The sequence below is a fragment of the Pseudorca crassidens genome, chromosome 17 (genome assembly GCF_039906515.1).
Source record: "Pseudorca crassidens isolate mPseCra1 chromosome 17, mPseCra1.hap1, whole genome shotgun sequence".
In the NCBI taxonomy this organism is placed as follows: domain Eukaryota; kingdom Metazoa; phylum Chordata; class Mammalia; order Artiodactyla; family Delphinidae; genus Pseudorca; species Pseudorca crassidens.
This window is the reverse complement of record NC_090312.1, coordinates 15,557,777-15,578,586: the sequence shown is the minus strand read 5'-3', so window position 1 is coordinate 15,578,586 and position 20,810 is coordinate 15,557,777. Positions and strand designations below refer to the sequence as shown.

At 49.6% G+C, this 20,810-nt stretch overlaps 1 protein-coding gene across 12 annotated transcripts in view; it reads right to left on the bottom strand.

Moving 5' to 3' along the window:
* The window catches only part of MTSS1 (MTSS I-BAR domain containing 1), a 164,579-nt gene extending 145,471 nt beyond the window's left edge, over nucleotides 1-19,108 (bottom strand). For 7 of the 12 annotated variants that reach the window (XM_067711307.1, XM_067711304.1, XM_067711311.1 and 4 more), the window contains exon 1: nucleotides 18,476-19,107. In XM_067711307.1, coding sequence (XP_067567408.1) covers nucleotides 18,476-18,547 — 72 coding nt within the window. In that variant the 5' untranslated portion in view covers nucleotides 18,548-19,107. Of the gene's footprint in view, nucleotides 1-18,475 lie in introns of all 12 variants that reach the window. The other 5 variants (XM_067711302.1, XM_067711303.1, XM_067711308.1 and 2 more) reach the window with 2 other exon arrangements.
* Nucleotides 19,109-20,810: the final 1,702 nt, after the last annotated feature.

Here is a 20,810-nt window from a genome sequence, read left to right as displayed (position 1 = left end):
ATTTGTGTTGAATGAAACCCTGTGAGGGCTCAGGCTACCTTTCCAGGCCCATCAAGACACTGTGCGGAATCCCAAGTATAGCACCTAATTAATATACTTACAATTTTCTTATCAAGTCCTGGTATGAACATGCCTTCTACATCTACATCCAAGTAATTAAGGGTAAAGGCTGAGATCAGAGTCCTCTGGCTGGTCACTAGAGATCTCTGTCCAGATGGAAATCAGTTAAGCATCCTTAAGAGCACAAGAGTGCAACTAACCAATCACAGCCTCAGCTAGGCATCCCTTCTCTTTCTGGTCCACAAGACAGTATGAGAAGCTTTAGGAAAGGCCTGAGGATGTTCAGAGACACGGACCATCAACTTCTAGCCAAAGGAACCATCATCGCTCATCTGCACATAGGGCACGAGAGCCAGGTCCTCCTCTCCCCAGCTGCAGCCACTCCCATCCACGGAACCCCTGGAAAAGGTCACTGAGATGATCCATAATATTTCTTAAGAAAAAGGTGAGGGGCTTCCCTGGTGGTTCAGTGGTTAAGAATCCGCCTGCCAATGCAGGGGACAGGGGTTCGAGCCCTGGTCCAGGAAGATCCCACACGCCGCGGAGCAACTAAGCCCGTGCGCTGCAACTACTGAGCCTGCGCTCTAGAGCCCGCGAGCCACAACTGCTGAAGCCTGCGTGCCCAGAGCCCGTGCTCCACAACGAGAAGCCATCACAACGAGAAGCCTGCACACCGCAACAAAGAGTAGCCCCCCCGCCCACCGCAACTAGAGAAAGCCTGCATGCAGCAACGAAGACCCACTGCAGCCAAAAATAAATACATCAATTAAATTAAAAAAGAAAAAGGTGAGGCACATTCACTGAAAACACGCCAGAATGGCCAAAGGCCTGCACAGGGAGCCCCAAATCCTGAGTTCTAGCCACAGCCCTGGCAGTAAATTATGGGGGTAAGTCACTTGACCTCTCAGGCCAGTTTCTTATAATGATCAACAAAAAAAATGCATAATTCCATCACTGTTATTGAACACTGACATCACGGAACACTGAAAGAATGTTGGGAAGGAATAAGGAACACAAACTCCAGGAGCCCATCTCCTGGCTAGAATCCTAGCTCTCCCGTCTGCCATGGGACATCGGGCAGGTCGTCCGACCTCTGCCTGGGTAAGTCACCACTGCCCAGGGCTGGTGTGAGGAAGAAATGAAGTCAGACATCTAAAGTGCTCAGAGCAGTGCCAGGCACTCAGTAAGTGTCCAATGACCTTTGACAGGATTGATCCAAGCGTCTGCAGGCTCCCAGGAATCTCCTTCGGGATGCTGGGAGAGATGTTTAAAACTCTCAAGGTCAGATGGTCCACCCAGGCTGGGATCCCTCATTCTTAGTCCTAAGTACAGTTCGGACTGTGCATCTCACTATGAGTTCACCATAGTTAAAGCAGACACAGAGCATGGCAGTGGGACACACAGTGTCAGTCAATGTCTCTGCCATTCCCAAGTACATGGCAGGTGGAGTACTTAAACCCCAGATGAATGTGCCTGAAAACAGCTGCTCAAACCACTTTAAAAACTACTTATCTGCCCCCACTGGGAGCCTCATTCCAGTCTTTACCAAATTAGCAACAAAAGGAGGGTCCCCGCTCCAGTTAGGGGGTACAGCACCCAGCTCTCTGCCTACGAACACCCACTCAGCCAGAAGAAGGCTGCCAACCGCAGCTCTCTCCCCACTTGATGATATTTGACAGTCTCTCAAAGAGTGTCAGGCCCACCTGTTTTAGGCAATATATAATTTAATGGATTCTTTAAAAAAAAAAAAAAAAAGAACTTCTAAGAACAGAAGACAAAAACCTCCTTGTTGAGAATTTTATTTTAAGTGTATAAATGTTATTAAAATTTAAAGGCAAGGTGATGTTGGGTTGTTTCAGATTTTTTTTTTTTTGAAGTTTCTTTCAAGGAAAAACAAAAAGTTTCTACCCACCTGAAAGTTTTACTACAAAAATTCAAACGCTTGGAGGAAGTGAGGAAGGAGGGAGAAGGCACCCGTAGGAAGATAAAATGGTAATTGAGAGAAAAAGCGCTGGGTTGTTCTAGACGACAAGGCTGGGCAAAGGGGAACAGACTCAAATTTCAGAAGAAATTTGTCAGTCGAGACACTGTGTACACTGAGAATCCTTCCAGAAAGCAAGTCCAACGTGGTCCTTAATTTTCTAATCTGCACCGCCCACCAAGAAGTCCCAGAAAGCTGTCTCCTGAGGCTATGTGTCTGGCGGGCTCTATTCACCATGCATCCCCAGAGCTATGAGAAAGCCTCAACACAGACCCCACTGCGGAGTTCACCAGAGAACATGGAAGGGTTTCACAGCTTTCCAGACATACCAAAGTCAACGAAAATAAGACGCCCACTGAGCTCCTGGGCTCTGCCAAGTCCAAAGTCACAGGTGAAGGGAAACAGGCTCTCCTCCCTCTGGAACCCCCTGAATTTCTTTGGAGAGGCGGGCAGGGAGGTTGTGAAGCCCTGACAGTTTGTTGAGAATAGAACTCAGATCACACAGGGTTCTGGGAGAATGGAAGAGTTCCCCGTCAAAGCTGGTGTGTTTACAAGCACGTGGAGGGGCTTCCCTGGTGGCGCAGTGGTTGGGAGTCCGCCTGCCGATGCAGGGGACGCAGGTTCGTGCCCCGGTCCGAGAAGATCCCACATGCCGCGGAGCAGCTGGGCCCGTGAGCCATGGCCGCTGAGCCTGCGCGTCCGGAGCCTGAGCTCCGCAACGGGAGAGGCCACAACAGTGAGAGGGCCGCGTACCGCAAACAACAACAACAACAAAAAAAAAACCCCAGCAAGCACGTGGAGGGCTCTCTGCATCTAGCTGCCTGACCGTCTCCACTTCCCTACAGGGAGAGAGATGGGGCTCCCTGAAGACGGGCTCTAACTCTGCAGCCACCAGTCGGGGCGCCCACCACACAGCCCCTCCGAAGGCTGTTCTCTCTTCTAACCTCCAGGGGGATTCAGCGATCTGGAAAACTCCTACTCGGCCGTCACCACCCAGCTCAAATGTCACCTTCTGCAGAGTATGCTGGGACCCATCTGCTTCCCTCATATCATGCAGTTGGCCATCTCTGAGCCTGAGTCTCCCCCGCTGAACTGTGGGTTCGAGGACAGAAAAATGGAGGGAGGAAGGAAAAGCATTTCCGATAAGAGGAACAAAGACAGGGAAGCAGAAACAGCACAAGTGGGCTCCTCCGAGGGACACCGGAGTGGCACATTTATGCTGGGAGAAGCAGGAGATGGAAGGATGGACAAGGGGGCCATGGGTGGCCATCCAGGCCAAGATCCAGCGTTGGACTACAAACGGGGCCTTCATCCAGATGGTGAGTGACATAAATCCCAAACCAGCATGGTGACAAGAGAAGCTGGCTACCGCATCACAGACCTGACGGCAGCCTGGTCCCTTGGGGAGTGGGGAGGAGAATGAAGTTATTCTCTTACTTCTGACGGAAAAAGACCATCTGATCTCCGTCGACTCCCCAAGAGTTTGGTGGCCACCTAAGCAAACATGCAAGTGGGCTGCCCTGCCTACCCTCAAGGTTGAGCTCCAAGAACACCCCCGAGTTCCTGTCCTCTCCTCTGCTTTCCCCACAGCCAGACGGCTGGGCAGGCCACTTGCCTAACCCGAGTACAGGGCTCAGCCAGGGGTCATGCTGACTGGGGGCTCTGTTTTGCTTTGCTTTGTTTTGTATTAAACAGAGGCCTGGGATGGCATCCCACACACGGCGCAGCAGAATAAACTGCGCGTAACTCATCAGCCCGGCTGGTTAACGATGCCCCATAAATAATGCAGCAACTGCCTCTCCCAGCCCCGCCGCTGTGACGGCAGAACCTCGGGGGACAGCTGAGGGAATCAGACACCAGTGCGGCCACTTGGGGAACAGAGAGGAGCCGGGAGCCTTGGTGAGAGAAGGGGCCGTCTGAGAGGAGCCAGAGGCTGGAGGGGACTCTCACGAGGAGGCAGAATTCGGCTCAGCTGAGAATGAAACAGGGACCAGCGGGGACAGGCTATAGGGAGTCGGGTTCCAGCTCAAAAGTTCCAGACAGAGGCTGGCTCACCAGTGGTCATGGCTGATGAGAATCCAAGTCTTGGATATACGACTGGACAGGTCCTCTCCCAAGCCCTTCTTTTCACCTTGACAAGCACCACTGTCACCACCATCATCATTCAGCATCACCACGTTCTAAACGGTTGCTAGATGCCCGATACATAGATCAGCATTTCTCCAACGTTAACTTTCATATCCATCACCTGGGGATCTTGCAAAAATGCAGGTTCTGATTCCCTTGGTCTGAGGTGGGGCCTGGATGTTGCATGTTTAATCTGAGTAAGGCCGAGGCTGCTGGTCCAGAGACCACACACGGAGGAGCACAGCTTGATACACACACGTATTACCCGTTCACAAAAACCCAGTGAGGCGGGTGCTCCTAATTATCTCACAGCTGAAGAAACCAAGGACCAGGAAGGTTGCATCCTAGTGGTCTAGGCTGAAACTTGATCCTAAATCTGCCTGACTTTGTGGCCCAAGCGCTGCCCTGATTCTGCTAAGTGCAAGCAGCAAGATGCACAGACCCAGCCTCCCGGTCCAGCCCCAGGGCTGCAGAAAGCCACTCAGTAGGCAGGCTGGGTCCTGCTTTATGCTGGGTTCAATAGGAGCCCAGACAAAGTAAAGTGGAGACCAAGGGCTCCGAACACATAACCCCCGATTACAACCGCAAAGGCCCTGGACAAGCTGTAACGTCGACCTAGGAATGGTCAAGATTCTCAACCATGTGAAAAAAGAAAACACAAAACAAAGAAAAGTTCTTGGTGCAAAAAACGTCTGATAGAAATGCACAGGAAATGTTCAGTCACCACCATTAGCAGTGTGATTATGGATAATTCTGTGAAGTCTTCAGGTTTCCTGTGGATACTAGAACTGATCTGCTTCTCCCAGGAGGTTGGAAAGCCTGTCTGGAGCATCTCTATAGGCTGAGGCCACCACCCCTGCCACCGGGTCTCTCCCCAGGGTGGGTGTGAGGAACGCAGTCCATAACATCCCTCTCCTTCTTCTTCTAGGGACACCCCAGGCTTTAGGGAAACGAAAAGCAAAGCTTCAAGAGGAAGTTTCTGACCAAAGCAGAAGTGCCTCTGGACTCCATGCTTCTTGAAGCACAAGGCAGGAATGTGCAGCTTCCAGAAGTGGGTGCCTGTCACAGCTTTGTCCCCAAAGCCATCCTTCCCCACCCCATCCTACAAGATGAAGGGCTCCCAAGATCCTCTGATGAAAGGCGCTGCGTAAGCCCATCCATCATCAAAACCATTCCTGGGCTTTTATTTTCTGATTGGGGCTTGCCTAATCCACTAATTATCCCTGTCCATCAAGTGGATGGCAGCCACTCGGATAATCAGTGGTTGCCTCCTTGCACGCCCACCCTCACCCACCTACTCAAGCTCACCAGCAATAAATATGCCTGTGAAAAGGACCTTACGGCTCTGTGCACACTTTGTGGGCACTGCCACCTTCCACTAAACAGATTTCCCCTTCCACTGAACTCCACAAGCCCCAATTCCCAGCCGGGCTATTAGGAATGACACCTGGGTGGGTACCACGAAAAAGGGCCGTGTTTGTTACTTCTATAGTCATTGCCCTTTTTTAGTGTCTTTCCACTGAATGTCCTTCTCTTTGCCTGGATAGAGGGCCCTGATGGGCAGTCTAATCCAGTGTCTAAAAGGATCAGTGTGGTCTAGTGGTTTGAGTCAGGCTGCCCAACTTCAGATCTCCCCACTGGAGACCTAAGTGACTCAGTTATCCATTGCCGCTCTGTCTTCATCTGTAAATGATAGCCCCAGTAGTTCCCACCTCAAAGGATGTTAACGAGAGTAAGTGAAAGAATACCAGGGCATAGAAGGATGACTAGCACTTAGAAACTTAGAACTCCAGAAATGCCAGCAATTGCTATTTTAATGAGTCAACATACAAGGCCAGCCACCCGGACTGGGACATTTAATGAGCACCTACTATGCACAGGCGGGGGGGGGGGGGGGGGGGGGAGGGGCCGGTGTTAAAACAGGCCAGAGTGTTGAGGAATGCTGCTGTGTAAGCCACCAATCCCAAAGCCTTCGGAGGGCGCCACACTCCAGATATAAAGCACTGGAAGGTGGGGCTGGTGCAAATTTCTGGAGGGGGGTGATTCCTCACCGAGGTCTTAAAAGGACAAAAGGGAATTTTCTGGGCCAAGAGGAAGGAAAGAAAGGACAGGAGGAAGCATTCCCTGCAGAAGAAAGAGAATTAGCAAAGGATAGGAAGTATAGAAGACTATGCTACCTTCAGACATGAGAGTCATTCTGTTCACCTGCAACACATCCAGGGAAGGTGGGATCTGGGGGGCGGGGATGGGGTGGGAAGAGCAGGGAGATCCTTCCTACTCACTTCCTGAGCTGCAGAGGAGGCTCTTGGTGGCTCAGGGGGGCCCAAGAGCCACCCCCACTTCTACTTACTCATGGTACACTCCCAGCACGACCTCCCAGAGACTCACCACCGGGGAATGTCTGCTAAACCTGCAGATGCCTGAGCCTCGCCCCAGATCTGCACATCAGAATCTCTGGGGGTGGGACCCAGGGGTCTGCATTTAACACATTCCCCAGGGGACACTCATGCTCTGATGGCTAAAATCACATACAGATTTGAGAATTATCGCTCTAGATAAGATGCCACATCCCTCTGAAGTCTTGGATGCTGTGGTCTCAGCAATTTCTCAGTCCTGATGTTCAGACCTTGCTCCTTCAGAAGTAATCCCTGGTGATAAGCACTTGCACATGGGAATGTGAACTCATACACATTTTCTGAAAGGCATCTGGCAATGGGTTTCAAGAGCCATGAAAGTATGTACCTTTGACCCAGGATAAATCCTTCTGGGGAAACCACCAGTGTAAATCAACGTATAGCTACAAGGATATATTCACTGGAGTGCTGCTTATAATTAGTGAAAAACGGGACACAGCCTAATCACAAATCAGTATGTAACTGGCTCCCACCTCAGGGCCTTTGCACATGCTCTTCGCTTGCCTGGAACATTCATTATTTCTCTAATATCCACATACTTCATAAGCTGTTGCTCAAATGTCACCTTCTCTGTGAAGCCTTCCCTATTTAAAAACTGCCACACTGGGCCTGCTTTATTTTTTTCCCATTGCACATATCCTTCTAAAATATAACACAATTGACTTATTCAGTTTGTCTGTCCCAGACCCCCACCCCCTCTCCACTAGAATGTAAGTTCCAAGAGGGCAGAGATCTGTGTCCATTTTATTTACTGCTGTGTCCCCAGCGCTTAACACAGAACCTGGCACACGGCAGGTCCTCAAATGTGTGTCAACTAAATGAATTAACTACAAACAAACAAAACAATGGACCACCACACGGCCATTAAAACTGACCTGGCTTCTAATTACACGCACAGAAAGCGCAAGTAAAAAGCTAAGTGTTAAAAGAAACTTCTGGCAGGACACAGGCCGCAAGAGCCTTCATCTAAAACGTGTGTCCATAACCCACTTTGTAATCAAGTGGTTATGGGTGACTTTTATTTTTTACTTGCCTGAGGTTTTAGTTTTCCTTTCATTAACTTTCTATTACTTACATAATCTTGGAGAAGTAATCCCTCATGAAATGCTCTCAAAACATTTGCTAATGCTTTATGCTAAATGTAGAGGAAAGCTCTCTCCTTGGTGATTTAATTAGGGTGTCCCTAATTAAGGCCAGCACAACATCAAAGAGGCCAGGTTCCAGGGGATCCTTGCTTCAGGTCTACTCCCGGTTGCAAGATGATCCCCCCCCACCCCAGCAGCAGCTCAGAGCCTCCCAGTGCCCGGACGCCAAGGGCCTGGCCATCAGCTCGCTGCTCCTGGCCCTGCTCCCCGCTACCTGCTTCCTATTGGGGTGCTTCATCCAATTATCCAGGCCCCAGATCACATCCTGCTGGAGAGCTGGCTTTGAAGGTTCAGTAAACAATCACTTCAAAACAAAGAGGGACCATTAAACCAAACTCAAAGACTTCCTTAATGGCCTCCTCCTCAGCTGCCGGAGCTGCCGCCCGGGCTGGGGCAAGCCGGGCCTCAGAAGCGAAACTGAGGTCTCCCTGTGAACTAATCTCGAAGCCTTTCCAGCCTCCTACTGCACACAGCCCCCTTTCCTGAGGTGCAATCATGTGGGTTGCAGAGCCATTACTGGGGCGACCCTGACAGAGGGGGTTTCTCCAGCAAAACAAACATGTGTCATGTGGTTGTCACCTCGGACAGACCGTGTCAGACCCTTGGGAACCACACCCCGCCTGCCCCCCACATACTTTCCTCTGCTGACGAATCAGCGGCCCCCAGCTGAGTCCACCGCCCAACAACTTCATGTCGTTGGCGGGTCCAACTCCTCTTGAAATAAAGGGAGGCCTCCTGGGCCTCCTGAAGCAGCTCAGAGGACAGCCTAGATTTTTGTTGCTTTTTCTGGTTCATCCTGAGTCCTAAAGCTATAGGTAGAATAATCTTCAAAGTAATTGATAACATACACCCATTATGGAATCTGAAAAGGAAACCCTAAAATGCTGTGAGAGACAGCTCAGCACTGTGGATTAAGGGTACAGACTCCGGAGCCAGACTACCTGGGCTCAACTCCCAGTTGTACCTCTTGACAGTTGTAAGATGGGGGCAAATGGCTTAACCGTTCTGCACCTCAGTTTCCCCATCTGCAAAATGGGAATTATAGCAGTAATTCCCTCACTGTTAGATCGACTAGTATTGAATAACTACGTCATTGGGCTGATGGGAGGATTAGGAGTCTTTGTAAAGCACTAGAATAGTGCCTGGTTGTACCATAAAAATGCTTGTTAAGTAAGTAAAATAAAACTCAGGTCTCAGCTTGGGGGTCACCTGTATCAAAAGCCTCCCCCTGATTCTGTCTTCCTACTCCAAATGAGAATCAGAGGCCTTCCCCAGGCCCCCCTCAAACTCGTGCTGACATCTATCATGGCACAGATCACACAGATTTCTAGTTACTTGTCTCTTCCTCCTCTAGACTAAACAATTTTCGGGCAAGGTCATAGGTGTATCTCTACCCCCCAGCAGTGCCTGGCACAGAGCAGTCGTCATATTCGTTGAGTATGTATACTGTGTTCTCTCAAATTATTTACATGCTGAAAGCTGAAAAGCATTTCACTCTTGTCTACTGCATTATCAAAGCGAAGATATAGGTTTCTTATATTTTCTGAAACATCTGAGTGTCGCTGTTAGCAGGGTACTCTGCTGGAAATTACTAGGTTGGCTCCGATAGATACATAAGAGAGTTTTATTCAGCATTCATTTTGTGCTAAGCCCTTTACATATATTTTCTCTTTTAATCCTCCACAACTTTAATAGAAGAGTATTACTCTACCCATTTTACAGGTAAGAAAACTAAGTGTCAAGGAACAAGAGTAACCTGCCCAGAGTAATAGAGCTAGGAAGTGGCAGAGCCAGGCTTCAAAGCCCAAGGGCAACTACTTAAGGTAGAATGTAGTAAGTACTAGGTAGAATCAACATGAACTTGGAAAAATGCCCAAGAGCATCTGACCTGGTAGGCAGATGAGGGTCCAGAAATGAGGTAACTTTCTGGTGAGGCCCTGAAGGATGAGAAAGATTTCGATAATGCCGAAAACGGCACAGAAGTTCTTCCAAGCGGGACAAACAGCAAGAAAGAGGAGCACAGGATGTGTTCAAAGAAGCCAGGGAATCCAGGCGGGGAGACACTGGGCACAGAGCAGGTCACTCTGCTGGGCCAAGTCCCAGGTGGCCCCCAAGGTCTGGCTAAGACAGGTGGGCCATATTCAGCAAGTAGGCAGGTAGGAAGAACCCAAATATGGCCAAGTCTTGGGAAGGAACAGAAGCCCGTACGAAGCTGCTGCTAAAAGGCAGACTAGAGGCAAATGAGTTACTTCTCTGGTAGTCACTCCGGAAAAAGAAGGGGCGACTCAAACAAGGTGAACAGAAAAAGATGGCCCTTATGAAGCAACTCAGTCTCCCCTTACACTGGTGTAAACATCTCTAAAAGGTTTTTTTCTTTTACACATTAAATTAAAGGTCCTGAGGACCTCCGCCAGGTACACAGCCCTTCCCTGCCTTTATATACAGACAGAGGGTTTGCAAACAGAGAAATGCCAATAGGCCCTGCTGAGCCAGATGAGGTTATAATGAACTCAGGAGTGATTTACTCAGCAAGAAAAAAAAAAAAACTCAACTTCTCCATTTCCTGCAACTTCACTGCAAGCTCTGAATACAGCTCAGTAAAGGGTAGGGTCATGTTTGCCCTAAGAAGTGGTGGAGATAATTACTGATTTCAAAACTTCAGAATACTTCATTCCCAAATCTGCAAGACAGAAAACCAGCAGCTAACATCTGAGTGCATGTATGTCAGGCACTGTGTGAAACCCTTTACAAGTACGATCTCATTTCAGAATCCCCCCCAACAACCCGATAAGATGGGTACTTTATGAGACCCAGAGAGAAATGAGGCTCAGAGAGATGAAGAAATTTGCCCACAGGATTTAAAACCAGACCTCTCTGACTCCAAGGTCAGCAACAGCTCCAGAATTTCTACAGGAGGGGTTTAGGGGCAGTGATGTGGCCAGGAGGAAACAGACTGTGGGCAGGAAGCCGTGTTGCCAAGCAAGCACACTGTTTTTACTTAGGTGGTATGTTATAGATCTGCACTGTCCGATATGCAGCCACTAGTCACATATGACTGTTTAAACTTAAACAAATTACAAGTAAATAAAATTTAAAAATCAGTTCTTCGGTTGCACTAGCCACACGTCAAGTGCTCAAAAGTCACATGTGGCTAGTGGTTAATGTATCTGACAGTTTCCATGACTGTAGAAAATCATGCTGGACAGGACTATTACAGATGAACTAAAAACAGCCAAGGATTCTAAAGATGCTTTTTCTGTTGTCATTTTCCAATGTGTTCACTTTAACGTTGTTTCACTATAAATTTATTCTTATTTTTAGTAACTGTAGTAAATACACATAAAATTTACCATCCTGAAGCCCAGCAGCGTTAAGCATAGGCTCATTGCTGTGTGACCATGTAAAGATGCTTTTACTCAGACTTAGGCAAGATTGAGAAAACACGTTGAGGGTGCTTAAACTGTGTATAGCTGGGGGTGCTTTTAAAACTCCTCATGTCCAGGATGTACTCCAGAAGCACTGAATCAGACCCTCTGAGGAATTAGGGTCCAGGCATCAGTGTCTTATGGCTCCCGGGGAATCCAATGCGCTCATCCCTGTGACCACGCCCATTCTACCAAAATGGGCACACCTGCCCAGAACTGCCTCTTCCTCCTCCAGCAAGACCCCCTCCTCCAGGACCCTGGAGACCCCTGTCTGTGGGAGGTGGCAGGGAAGGGAGGCCCAGGCAAAACCTTCCGTCCACCAAACCCGTCATCCACCTCCAGGATTCGGGAGGCGGCGGATGCTGACCAAGCTAACACTTTCACTACTGTCCAAATTCTTTGAGGGGAAGCAAATAAAAAGACACACAGCTCAAAAGGCACCCCACTGATCTTTTTTTCCACCCACTTAAACTAGACAGGAAAAGAAAAACCACTTAGAAACTATGACCAAGGTCATATATGCCAAGAAATCAGCACAGAAAGGAGGTTTTTTGGCAATTCCATCAACTTCCCCAAACACAATCTTGCAATGGCTCGACTGACTCAACCCAACTCGAGGGTGACCGGGAAATAATTAAATACGGAAAGCCCTTTTACAAGAGTGTTCCAGGGCTGGACATAATATGAGTTCAAGGCAAGGAGTTCTCTTTGAGGAGTAACTGAACTCCGGGTGAATTTATTTAATTCATATAATTAGGGGGACCGATGGGCACAGTCACCCAACCTTAGGGACCAATGGGCTCCCCAGACACATAAAGGCAGCCCTCTGGCCAGTCACGGAGAAGACTGCAGGTGCTTTGTATGGGGACAAGGACAGAAGCCAAGGATGGAGGTGACTTTCCTCTCTGCGCACCCAGGGGAAGGAGAGGAGAGGGGAAAGGCTGGTTGTCTGTCAGAGAAGATTGGTAAGTGGGAGAAGGAAGGAAGCCACAATATGTCGATACATCACAAATTAAACCATTTCCACAAAAGTGACAGCCAGATGGGAGCTGTGCACCACCCCCACCCCCAGAGTTCTCCCAGCATCTCAGCTCAGGCTCACACCACCAGGCTGCAGGCACAGAAATGTGACCTTGATTCCTTCCTTGGGCCTCCTGCAAGACTCAGGCAAGTGAAATGCTGTGGAAATAAATCCACAGCCCCCTCTCTACCTTAGGCATGCTCTAAAGAGCTCCAGCTTTAAGGTCAAATAAACCAAGGTCTGAATGCCAGCCCACCTCACCACGGCATTAAACAAATTACCGACTCCAAGCCTCAGTGTTCTCATCTGTAAAGTGGGGATGATGGTGAGGATGACAGGAAATCCTGGCACCCAGTAGATTCTCACCAAGTCCCTTGCTGCCCCCTGTTCACTACATGCAATGATTACAGAGCACCTACCACGGACCAGGTGGCACCAAGAGCATCTTAAATTGGGAAGCAGCAGACGACACAGCCCCATGCCAAGGTCTTCCCTAGGCTAAGAGGTAGGAAACATTAATAATGGGTGGGCTGCTCTGGAATCTACGCCGGGTGGATTTTGGTTTTGCTTTTGGAGGGGGGCTGTGTGTGTGTGTGTGTGTGTGTGTGTGTGTGTGTGTGTGTGTTGCGTGCGCACACATGTGCGCACGCACGACACACACTCAGATGCAACCTTCTGCATTCTCCAGCTCATTCGAGGGAGAACCTTGGCAGTCAAATACAATGGGCTTCCTCAATGCTCATCCAATTAATTTATTCCATTTGTCTCTCTGGTTTGCTACTTAATAAGGCCGAATCGGCAGTGCAATCTGCAATCTGAGTTAAACGGCTTCAGGCATCAGTCGGTTCCCTTTCAGGAGTCCCAAATGCGTATTGTCTGCTGTCCTAGGCAGCTGAATCTGTCCTTTGGCTTTTTTTTGGTTCAGGGAGAGGTATTTCTTTGTTTTTGCAAAAGTGTGGGTTTTGCAAAGGTGTGGGTTTTAGGGGAAAGTGTCCTGAAGGCAGTTCCAAGAAGTAATGGCAAACTCAAAATGATCTCATTTTTCCATACCCGATATAAACATCTAAATGGTCTTGCTACAGAAGGATCTGGCCAGCTCTCGACCGTCCCTAGGAAGATGGAAAAAGCCTAGATGAAAATTATAGATAAAGCACCTAATGGATCAATAGTTTCAACCTTTTCACCCTCCAAGCATTTTAACAACCTCAAGTGAGCTGGCCAAACGGACAGGCATTGTTTTAACTTTTTCCTTTTCCCTCCCGCAAGAGGCAAAGAGTTCCGAGGCCAAGAGGTCAGCAGCAGAGTGTGGGTGGGACATACTTGTACTAAAAACTTGTTCACTGTTTCTCTGAAATTCAAATTTAACTGGGAATTCTGTATGTTGACTTGCTGATACCAAGCTCGGTGCTTGCAATGTCACTGATGCTCAATCAATACTGTAGGATTATGAGTTCATGCTACTCTCGTAAAGAACTAAGTGATACCTGAACCGGGCAAAATTCAAACTCAGCCTACTTTCCATGCAAACCGTGACTAAGAATGACCTTCTCTCTCCATCTGGGGCATTACCAACTAGGATCTCAGAACGTAAACGTTCACAGCATCAAACAATAATTTGGTTAAATATGACATACAAGGGATTTTCCCCACAGAGACACTCAAGCCAAGACCAAAAAAAATGACTTCTTCCCAAACCTCGACGACAAGATTTGCACCTAAAAGCCCCCAAAGATTGATCTACAGAGAATAGGCCCTAAACCTCTCAACAGGCACCATTCTGGGCAGTTCCCTGCCGCTGGTTTTATGACATCTTCACTTCTCCTTCTTCTCCCACAGGCCTAAACTGAGGAAGCTGTAAAAGCCTGGACAAACACAGCCATTTGCTAAGAGAAAAGGCAACATGGGGCCCATCTGTACTTTACAAGGGCTTTGCTTGTCTACCTTTGTGTGTCACCGTTTACAGAGCAGCCTGCCTCCCTCAGAGCACCTGGCCACTGGCGGAGGCCTTGGCTGGGTTTTTGCTATCTTCCTAGAGAAAACACTTTTTTTTTTTTTTTGAAAAGTCAAAAGGAAGGCCTGCAGGGGCTGACGGATGTCCCTCCCCAGGCTGGACTACCAGCCCTTCCTTCATGACCGCCATATTGAACTGAACTGGACAAGCAACTCTCCAAGGGCAGCCCTTGTGGATCTCTGGTTCCTCACAGCCCAGCAAGAGGCCTTCCACACAGCAGGCCTTCAATAAACACCGAGGAAGTGAACCTCTTGTCTGACAGACACCCCAGAGCCAAAGCAAAACAGCGGAGGTGAAAAACAACCCTGAAATCATTATCCAGGGCTGGATCCACTGCCCACATTCTTGATCTTGTGATAAGTAAGGAAAATATCATGACATGTCTTTGAACCACAAAAGATTTCCATGGAATTCAAGAAGTCCCTTAAGCAGGTCTAATTTTAGGTAGAACTTAGGAGAGAGGATACTGGTGGCAAACAGAGGTGGGGGGCAGTGGAGGAAAACTGAACAAGGCCCCTATTCTGCTCGGCACAGGTGCTGGTAACAGGACACCCCTGCCTCAAGTGAGACGTGGGGTGGAGAATTCAAGGTGTGCTTGGGTATTTTTTTCACCCCCAGTCACATTATACAACCCCGAACACACTCTCCAACCCAGTACAAAGTTCTCCCTGCATCAGGCCCAATGCAGCTCCTGACGTGCTGATTCTTGAGCAACAAGGCTGAGGAAAATATTTGACTTTAGCGTCCAACTATTTTTTTTAAACTAAGTTAGTTATTAAAAGAAGACAGACATCTACAGGCTGAGCTGCCCTCAAGTTTGGCCAGGGTCTCCTGGTCTTAAAAGCTCTCCAAATATCACTGAATTCTACATGCTGGTTCAATTACTTAACTAAAAAAATTTAAAAATACAAGTATCAAATCAGCATGTCGTACACCCGAAACTAATGTTATATATTCATTACAGCTCAAGTTTTAAAAAAGAAAAAGTAATGGCACAAATCTGCTGTTTGAAGCATTAGCCTGTCTTTCCCGGGACTTGAAGAGAAATTCCAAAAAGATTCCAGGATCTCCTTAACGCAGTCAACAGTGTTTAAACATCAGAAGTCAGTCATCTGGTCTTCCACAGTCACTTCCAAGCTACTGTCCCCTAAACAAACTGGCGATGGGCCCTTGCCTCCAGCCACATGAATCCCTAGTCTCCCCTTCCCTTTGGGACCAGCTCACTCCAGACAACCTGATTTATGCGGACGGCGGAAGGGCAGCCAGTAAGCGATTTTGCACACCACCATTCATTAGTGACCACCAGAGTAGGATGGAAGAAAGGAAAAAAACCACAGGGTTTTCCCTCATCAAGGAATCAATAAGTTATTTAACAGCTGCTGCAGGATCCCAATGGAAGAAAAGTGAGGGTTTCTTCACTGCACCTGACCCCCTGAAAAGGATAAAACACACACCCTGACAGCCCAGGACTTAGCCAGATGAAAGATCGTTAGAAGAATGCACAAAGAATCCTCTCCAGCTTTTCCATGTCTTGAGGTTCTTTGGTTTGGGAAGATGGATGGTGCTAGGCCTGGAAATTACTCCATTTTTTGTTGTTTTCTTTTTTTTTTTTTTTCTCCAAAGAGGAAATTGACTCCCTTCCTGTGCTGCTTTACATTTTGGGGAATCAAATGCTACTTTAAAAAAAAAAGTTTCCTTACCCTCCCCCCCCCCAACTCCAACAACAGTTCTGAGCAAATAACCTGAAAATGTTCTCAAGATGGCATTCCAAATGGGTTTCCAACATTTACATGTGTCCTTCGTAGCAAACAGAAAGGGAACCAAAGGCGTCATAAACCTATCATGGGAGTTCAAGGAAGTGAAAAGGAGGATAAGCAGGTCCTTAGAAAGACAGCCCATTTCAGATATTAAAAATTGACTTTTGTTGCTGGTAACTCCATGCATAAGCATACTATACACTGCTTATCCTAAATGCCCAAATTTTAAAATTCCCTTTTAAAATGTCACTGCCATCTACTCCATGAAGAAGCCTTTTAAAAAGAAAACTCCACGAAAACACTGTCTTAGGCATAAACAATCTTGGAAATTAGACACCGCCCCTCTCTTTTTCCTTCTTATCTCTCTATTCCCCAAAAGTCTGAAATTCTGCAGACCCCAAGGCATGTTTTCATCTTCCACTCCACTTTGCTTTTAAAATCTCTGACTGCCAAAACAAAATAAACCTTTAAAATAAATGTCTTCCCAACAGGATGTTGAACAAACCCAACTCAATTCAAAGGGAAAGAACTCATGAACCACAAACTATAGATCCAGCACTAAAAGGGCATTAAATAAGTATTTTTAACTGGAATCCTGGGGAGGGAGAAGCATGCCACCTTAGTCCCCAGGCAGAAAGCGCTGCAGGACAGTCCCCGGATGGCAGGTAGAAAGCATTAGGGCCTACCTTCAAGTGAGTTACTTTCTGAAGGGCTTTGGGTTCAAACCTGTAAATTGGAAGAACTGAACCTAGATTCTGGATTAAGGAACAAAGAGCGAGGAAAAAACTCCAGATGTGAACACTCTGGGACTGCAGTGGGTCGATGGGTTAGGTCACGGGGTTCTTGTTACTACAGAGGGACTGGAAACATCCATTTCTCCCCTCCAGAAAAACACAAGCAGCTCTCCCAACCCATCTCGAGTTCTTCCCCTGGTGATCAGAATACACGTGTGCCTCAAACCAAATCCTGTTTGATTATAAGGCCTATAGAATTTCAGTTAACAAGAAAGACCCCAGAGTCTACAGAGGGAACACCGAGCTTTGTCTCAAAAGAGCACTTCAATTATTCAATGTGGATTGGGGGCAAAGGAATGAAAGGGCTGCCTTTGAACAGGGAATAATCCATCTAATTCCAAGGGGCTGGATTAGAGGCATTCCTGGGCAAGCAGGGTCCCGCTGAAGATAAGGCTACACGGATGTCAATTTCTGACAAAAGGCACAGGCTCTGGATAAGGATTTCAAAATGGACAAGACCAGGACGGAGGCACCTGGGAAAAAGTTCACCCCGGGTGAGGTGGCAGTTGGTTCTAAGAGGGGGAAACAGGCCATGACAGCTGAGCATTCCTTCCCAAAGTCCATCTCCGAGGCCGAACCCTCTCCAAACCTTACACTTCAACAGACAAAAGCTCCCGCAGGCGCCGAGGCAGCGGCTGAAGAGGGGCTGTCCACACCCACTCGCTGCACAGCTTTCCAAACCTGCCCACTCGTTTTGGAAGCCGAGCTTTCAATTAAACACCACCTCCCCGGATCTGTTGAGGCAAACTGGGGCTGGGCTACAGCCAAAGAGAAGCTCCCTAAATACACATGAAAAAAAATCCCCCCACCGCCCCCAATTCCCACCTCCAGCCAGCTCGCTCGTATACATTTCCTTTGGATTAGTAACACAGGGCCCTGGTCTATCTCTGTGCACAGAAAATCCACATCCAAGGATCAGGTTATCCCCAGTCCCACCCTTCGCAGGAAAATGCCAGGGTGTTGTTCCCCGCCCCCATCACACACACGCGCGCCCGCGCGCGGTCGGACACACACACTGAGTCTCCACCATCCTTCCAAGAGAAAACCTGGAGTCTGTTTGTGCTGGGTGGCTAGGTGATACAGTTGTTTAAGGTGCCCCAGTCTGGACCTCAGGCTGGGAGCCTCAGCCAGGGGAAGTGGGGTCCTCGCAAAACTGCTCTGGGAACTTCTTCTCCGCGCCCCGGGGGAGGGCCGAGGGGAGGCACGCACTCCTTCGCCAGCTTTGGAAGAGCCTAATTAATACCTAATTTGCTCAGATCTCCCCCAGGTGGACCTGAAAGCCAACAAGGGAGAGGGAGGTCCCTCCCAGTCTCTCGAGTCGGGGGGCTCCTTCCCACGGCTGGGAAGAGCCCCCGCCCTGTACCCCAGGGAATCAGGTGTCCGCCCAGGCATCCAGCCTCCGCGGGTCGCGGACACTCCGTCCAGCGACAGACAATGGAAAACTTGGAGCCGGGGCCCTGGGCCCCCAGGGAAACGAGACGGTGCCGTCCCCTGGGACAATGAGCGGGGAGAGGTCAAGAGGCATCATATACCCCCGGAAAAGCCGCCCGCCCGGTGACCCAGCAGAGCCCGGAGCGGCGCCCCGGTGAGCAGGTGACACCCGGGCCGGAGCGCTGCCGCAGGTGGCCGGAGGCCACGGCGCAGGCAAGGGCCGGGCGGCTGGCCCAGGGCGGAGGCGAAGCCCCGTGGCGAGGTCAGTGCGCGGCGGCCGCCGCCGCAGCCGCGCCCCCAGCGTCCTACCTTCATGTCGCTGATGATGGTCTGGAAGAGGCCTCCGAGCGCGCTGCATTCCTTCTCAATCACAGCCTCCATTTTCCCGGCGTCGTCAGGGACAGGACACACACTCGGGGCTGCCTGGACTATGAGCGGGGCCGAGGATCTCTCACCCCGGGAGGAATTTCAGCCTCAGAGCGACCCACCGCCGACTCGCAGCCTCTTCTCCACAGAGGACGAATGCCCGAGAATCGAATGTTCTCTGCCCAAAATAAGAATTATAATTTAAAAAGCCAAACCGTTCTGTAGGGCGCCTACATGCAGCGCTCAGCTCCTGGCCTTAAAAATGCCCAGAGAAGACTGACAATCAGGCCACCACTGGTGCCGACGACAGAAACGGCAAAGCCCATCTTGAAGCAGCGAAAACCACCCGCTGACCCAGGGCCAGCGCCATTTAAAAATGCAAGATTTTCTAATTTAATAAATGTTTTTGAAATTAAACAAACAAACAAAAAAACGCCCAACAGCAGAGCGGGTCTGCTCGCGGAGCCCGGATCTGTTGCTCGCAGCCGCGGCCGCCGCCTCCTTTTCAGTCCTGCGCGACCGGCCCCGGCGCTCGCTCCTGCTCGGCTCCCGGGGACGTTCGCGGGGGCGCACGCGCGCTCGCGGCCGTGCGTCCGCCGCGGAGGCACGGGGAGGGCGCGCGCCCGGGGCCGAGAGGCCGCCGCACGCGGGCGGGGCAGGGAGCGCGTGCCCGTGCCCGCGAGGCGCGTGGGGCGCCGGCTGCAGAGAGGAGCAGGCAGGCGCGCGGGCGGTGCGGGGAGGATCCAACCCCCGCGCGAGCCTCCTCCGCGAGCACCACCCCCATCCCTTGGCCGCGGGTCGCTGAGCCGAGAGGGCGTGTCAGCACGCGGCTAGGCGAGCGCCCACCCCACAATGGCTGCGAGCGCCCAGCGCGGAGGGTGCAGCCGCCGACCCCCGGGACTTGCACGGTGGCACGCTTAGCGCAGTACCTCGCAACTAGGGAGCAGTCGGTAGGGCGGGAAAACTACCGCTGCTGCCGCTACTACTGCAGGCTTCTGAGAAGAGGCCGCTTCTCTGATATCAGGACTGCAGCGCCGAGTCACGATTGCAAACAGCCAAATACGTAATTAAGGAGAGTTCGGCGACGTATCCCGCAGCGGGATCCGAGTTCAATAAAGTTGCAGGATGCTGGGAAAGTCGATTGATTTTGCCCTTGCGAAATAAGTGGCATTAGAGCTTCCGTGTACTGTTCGTCAGTTTATGGAGATGGCTGACTGCCCGTGACTCGGACGGTTGTTTTTCAGGCGCGCTGAGGGCATCGGGTGGTGGTGTCACTACAGAGAGCCCTGTTGGGAGGTTTAACCTGAAAATAGCACAAATGGGCCCAGGTTGATTTTGAGGCTGGTGGTTTATTTTCCCAGCTCCACCGCCTAACTGCACAGCCGGGTCTCATTTAGATCAACATCAAATAGGCAAGGAGGAGGGGAATCAAATAAGCAGCTTTTTTAAAGACCTTAAAACGTAAGCCCCCAACTCTGGGCTGTTCCCTTGACCAGGTTCTGTGCTAGTGTCTCCTTATTCTGATGAGACTCGGAGGAGTGAGACCCAGTTCTCAAGAATTTTCCAGCCACTGGCTGCCTGGAACTAATCCAAATCCACCAGATAAAGTACAACAAGCTGGTCCTGGTTTTACTTCTTGCTGCTAGACCACAAGAAGTGCTAATCTTCTCCCAAAGCTCATTGCGCTTATGTCCCAGACCCATCTTGAAACAACTTCCCAAACACAGGGTGCAGACGACTTAGCTTCACAGCATGTGGTTTTAGAACAAAAGAAAAAGCTTAGGTATTTAGGTGTCTGCAACCCAATAAATCCCTGGTACACTGCTACCACCCCCAAATCCAATGCAATCTAGAGCTGTTAAAACAAGTACAGACCAAGGAGGTATAGTGTACACTGTGATGCTGGCTTACTTTGTATGACCCTTTAAAAAGGACATTGAAAAACCAGCACCTGTTTGGGGACCAGCTGACCCTTTGAAGCACAAAGCAGGACAAAAGAGAAATAGCTGGGGGTAGTAACAAAAGAAACCAAGTGCAAAAGGCTGTATAGACTCGTATCAGACTCCGCAATAGGAAAAGGGCTGGCTTTGAAAACTGCATGAACCAAAGAGATGCATGGAGGTAAATATCACAGCTGTGGAAGATTATTTTCCCCTGGGCCACTCTGCCCCACTCTTAACCACAACCCACCTCTCCATCCCTCTTCTCCAAATCATGAAGAGTGTTACTTCTGGAATTAACTGTTCTCTTGGGCAACCCTGCTGCTCATTTGGATGCA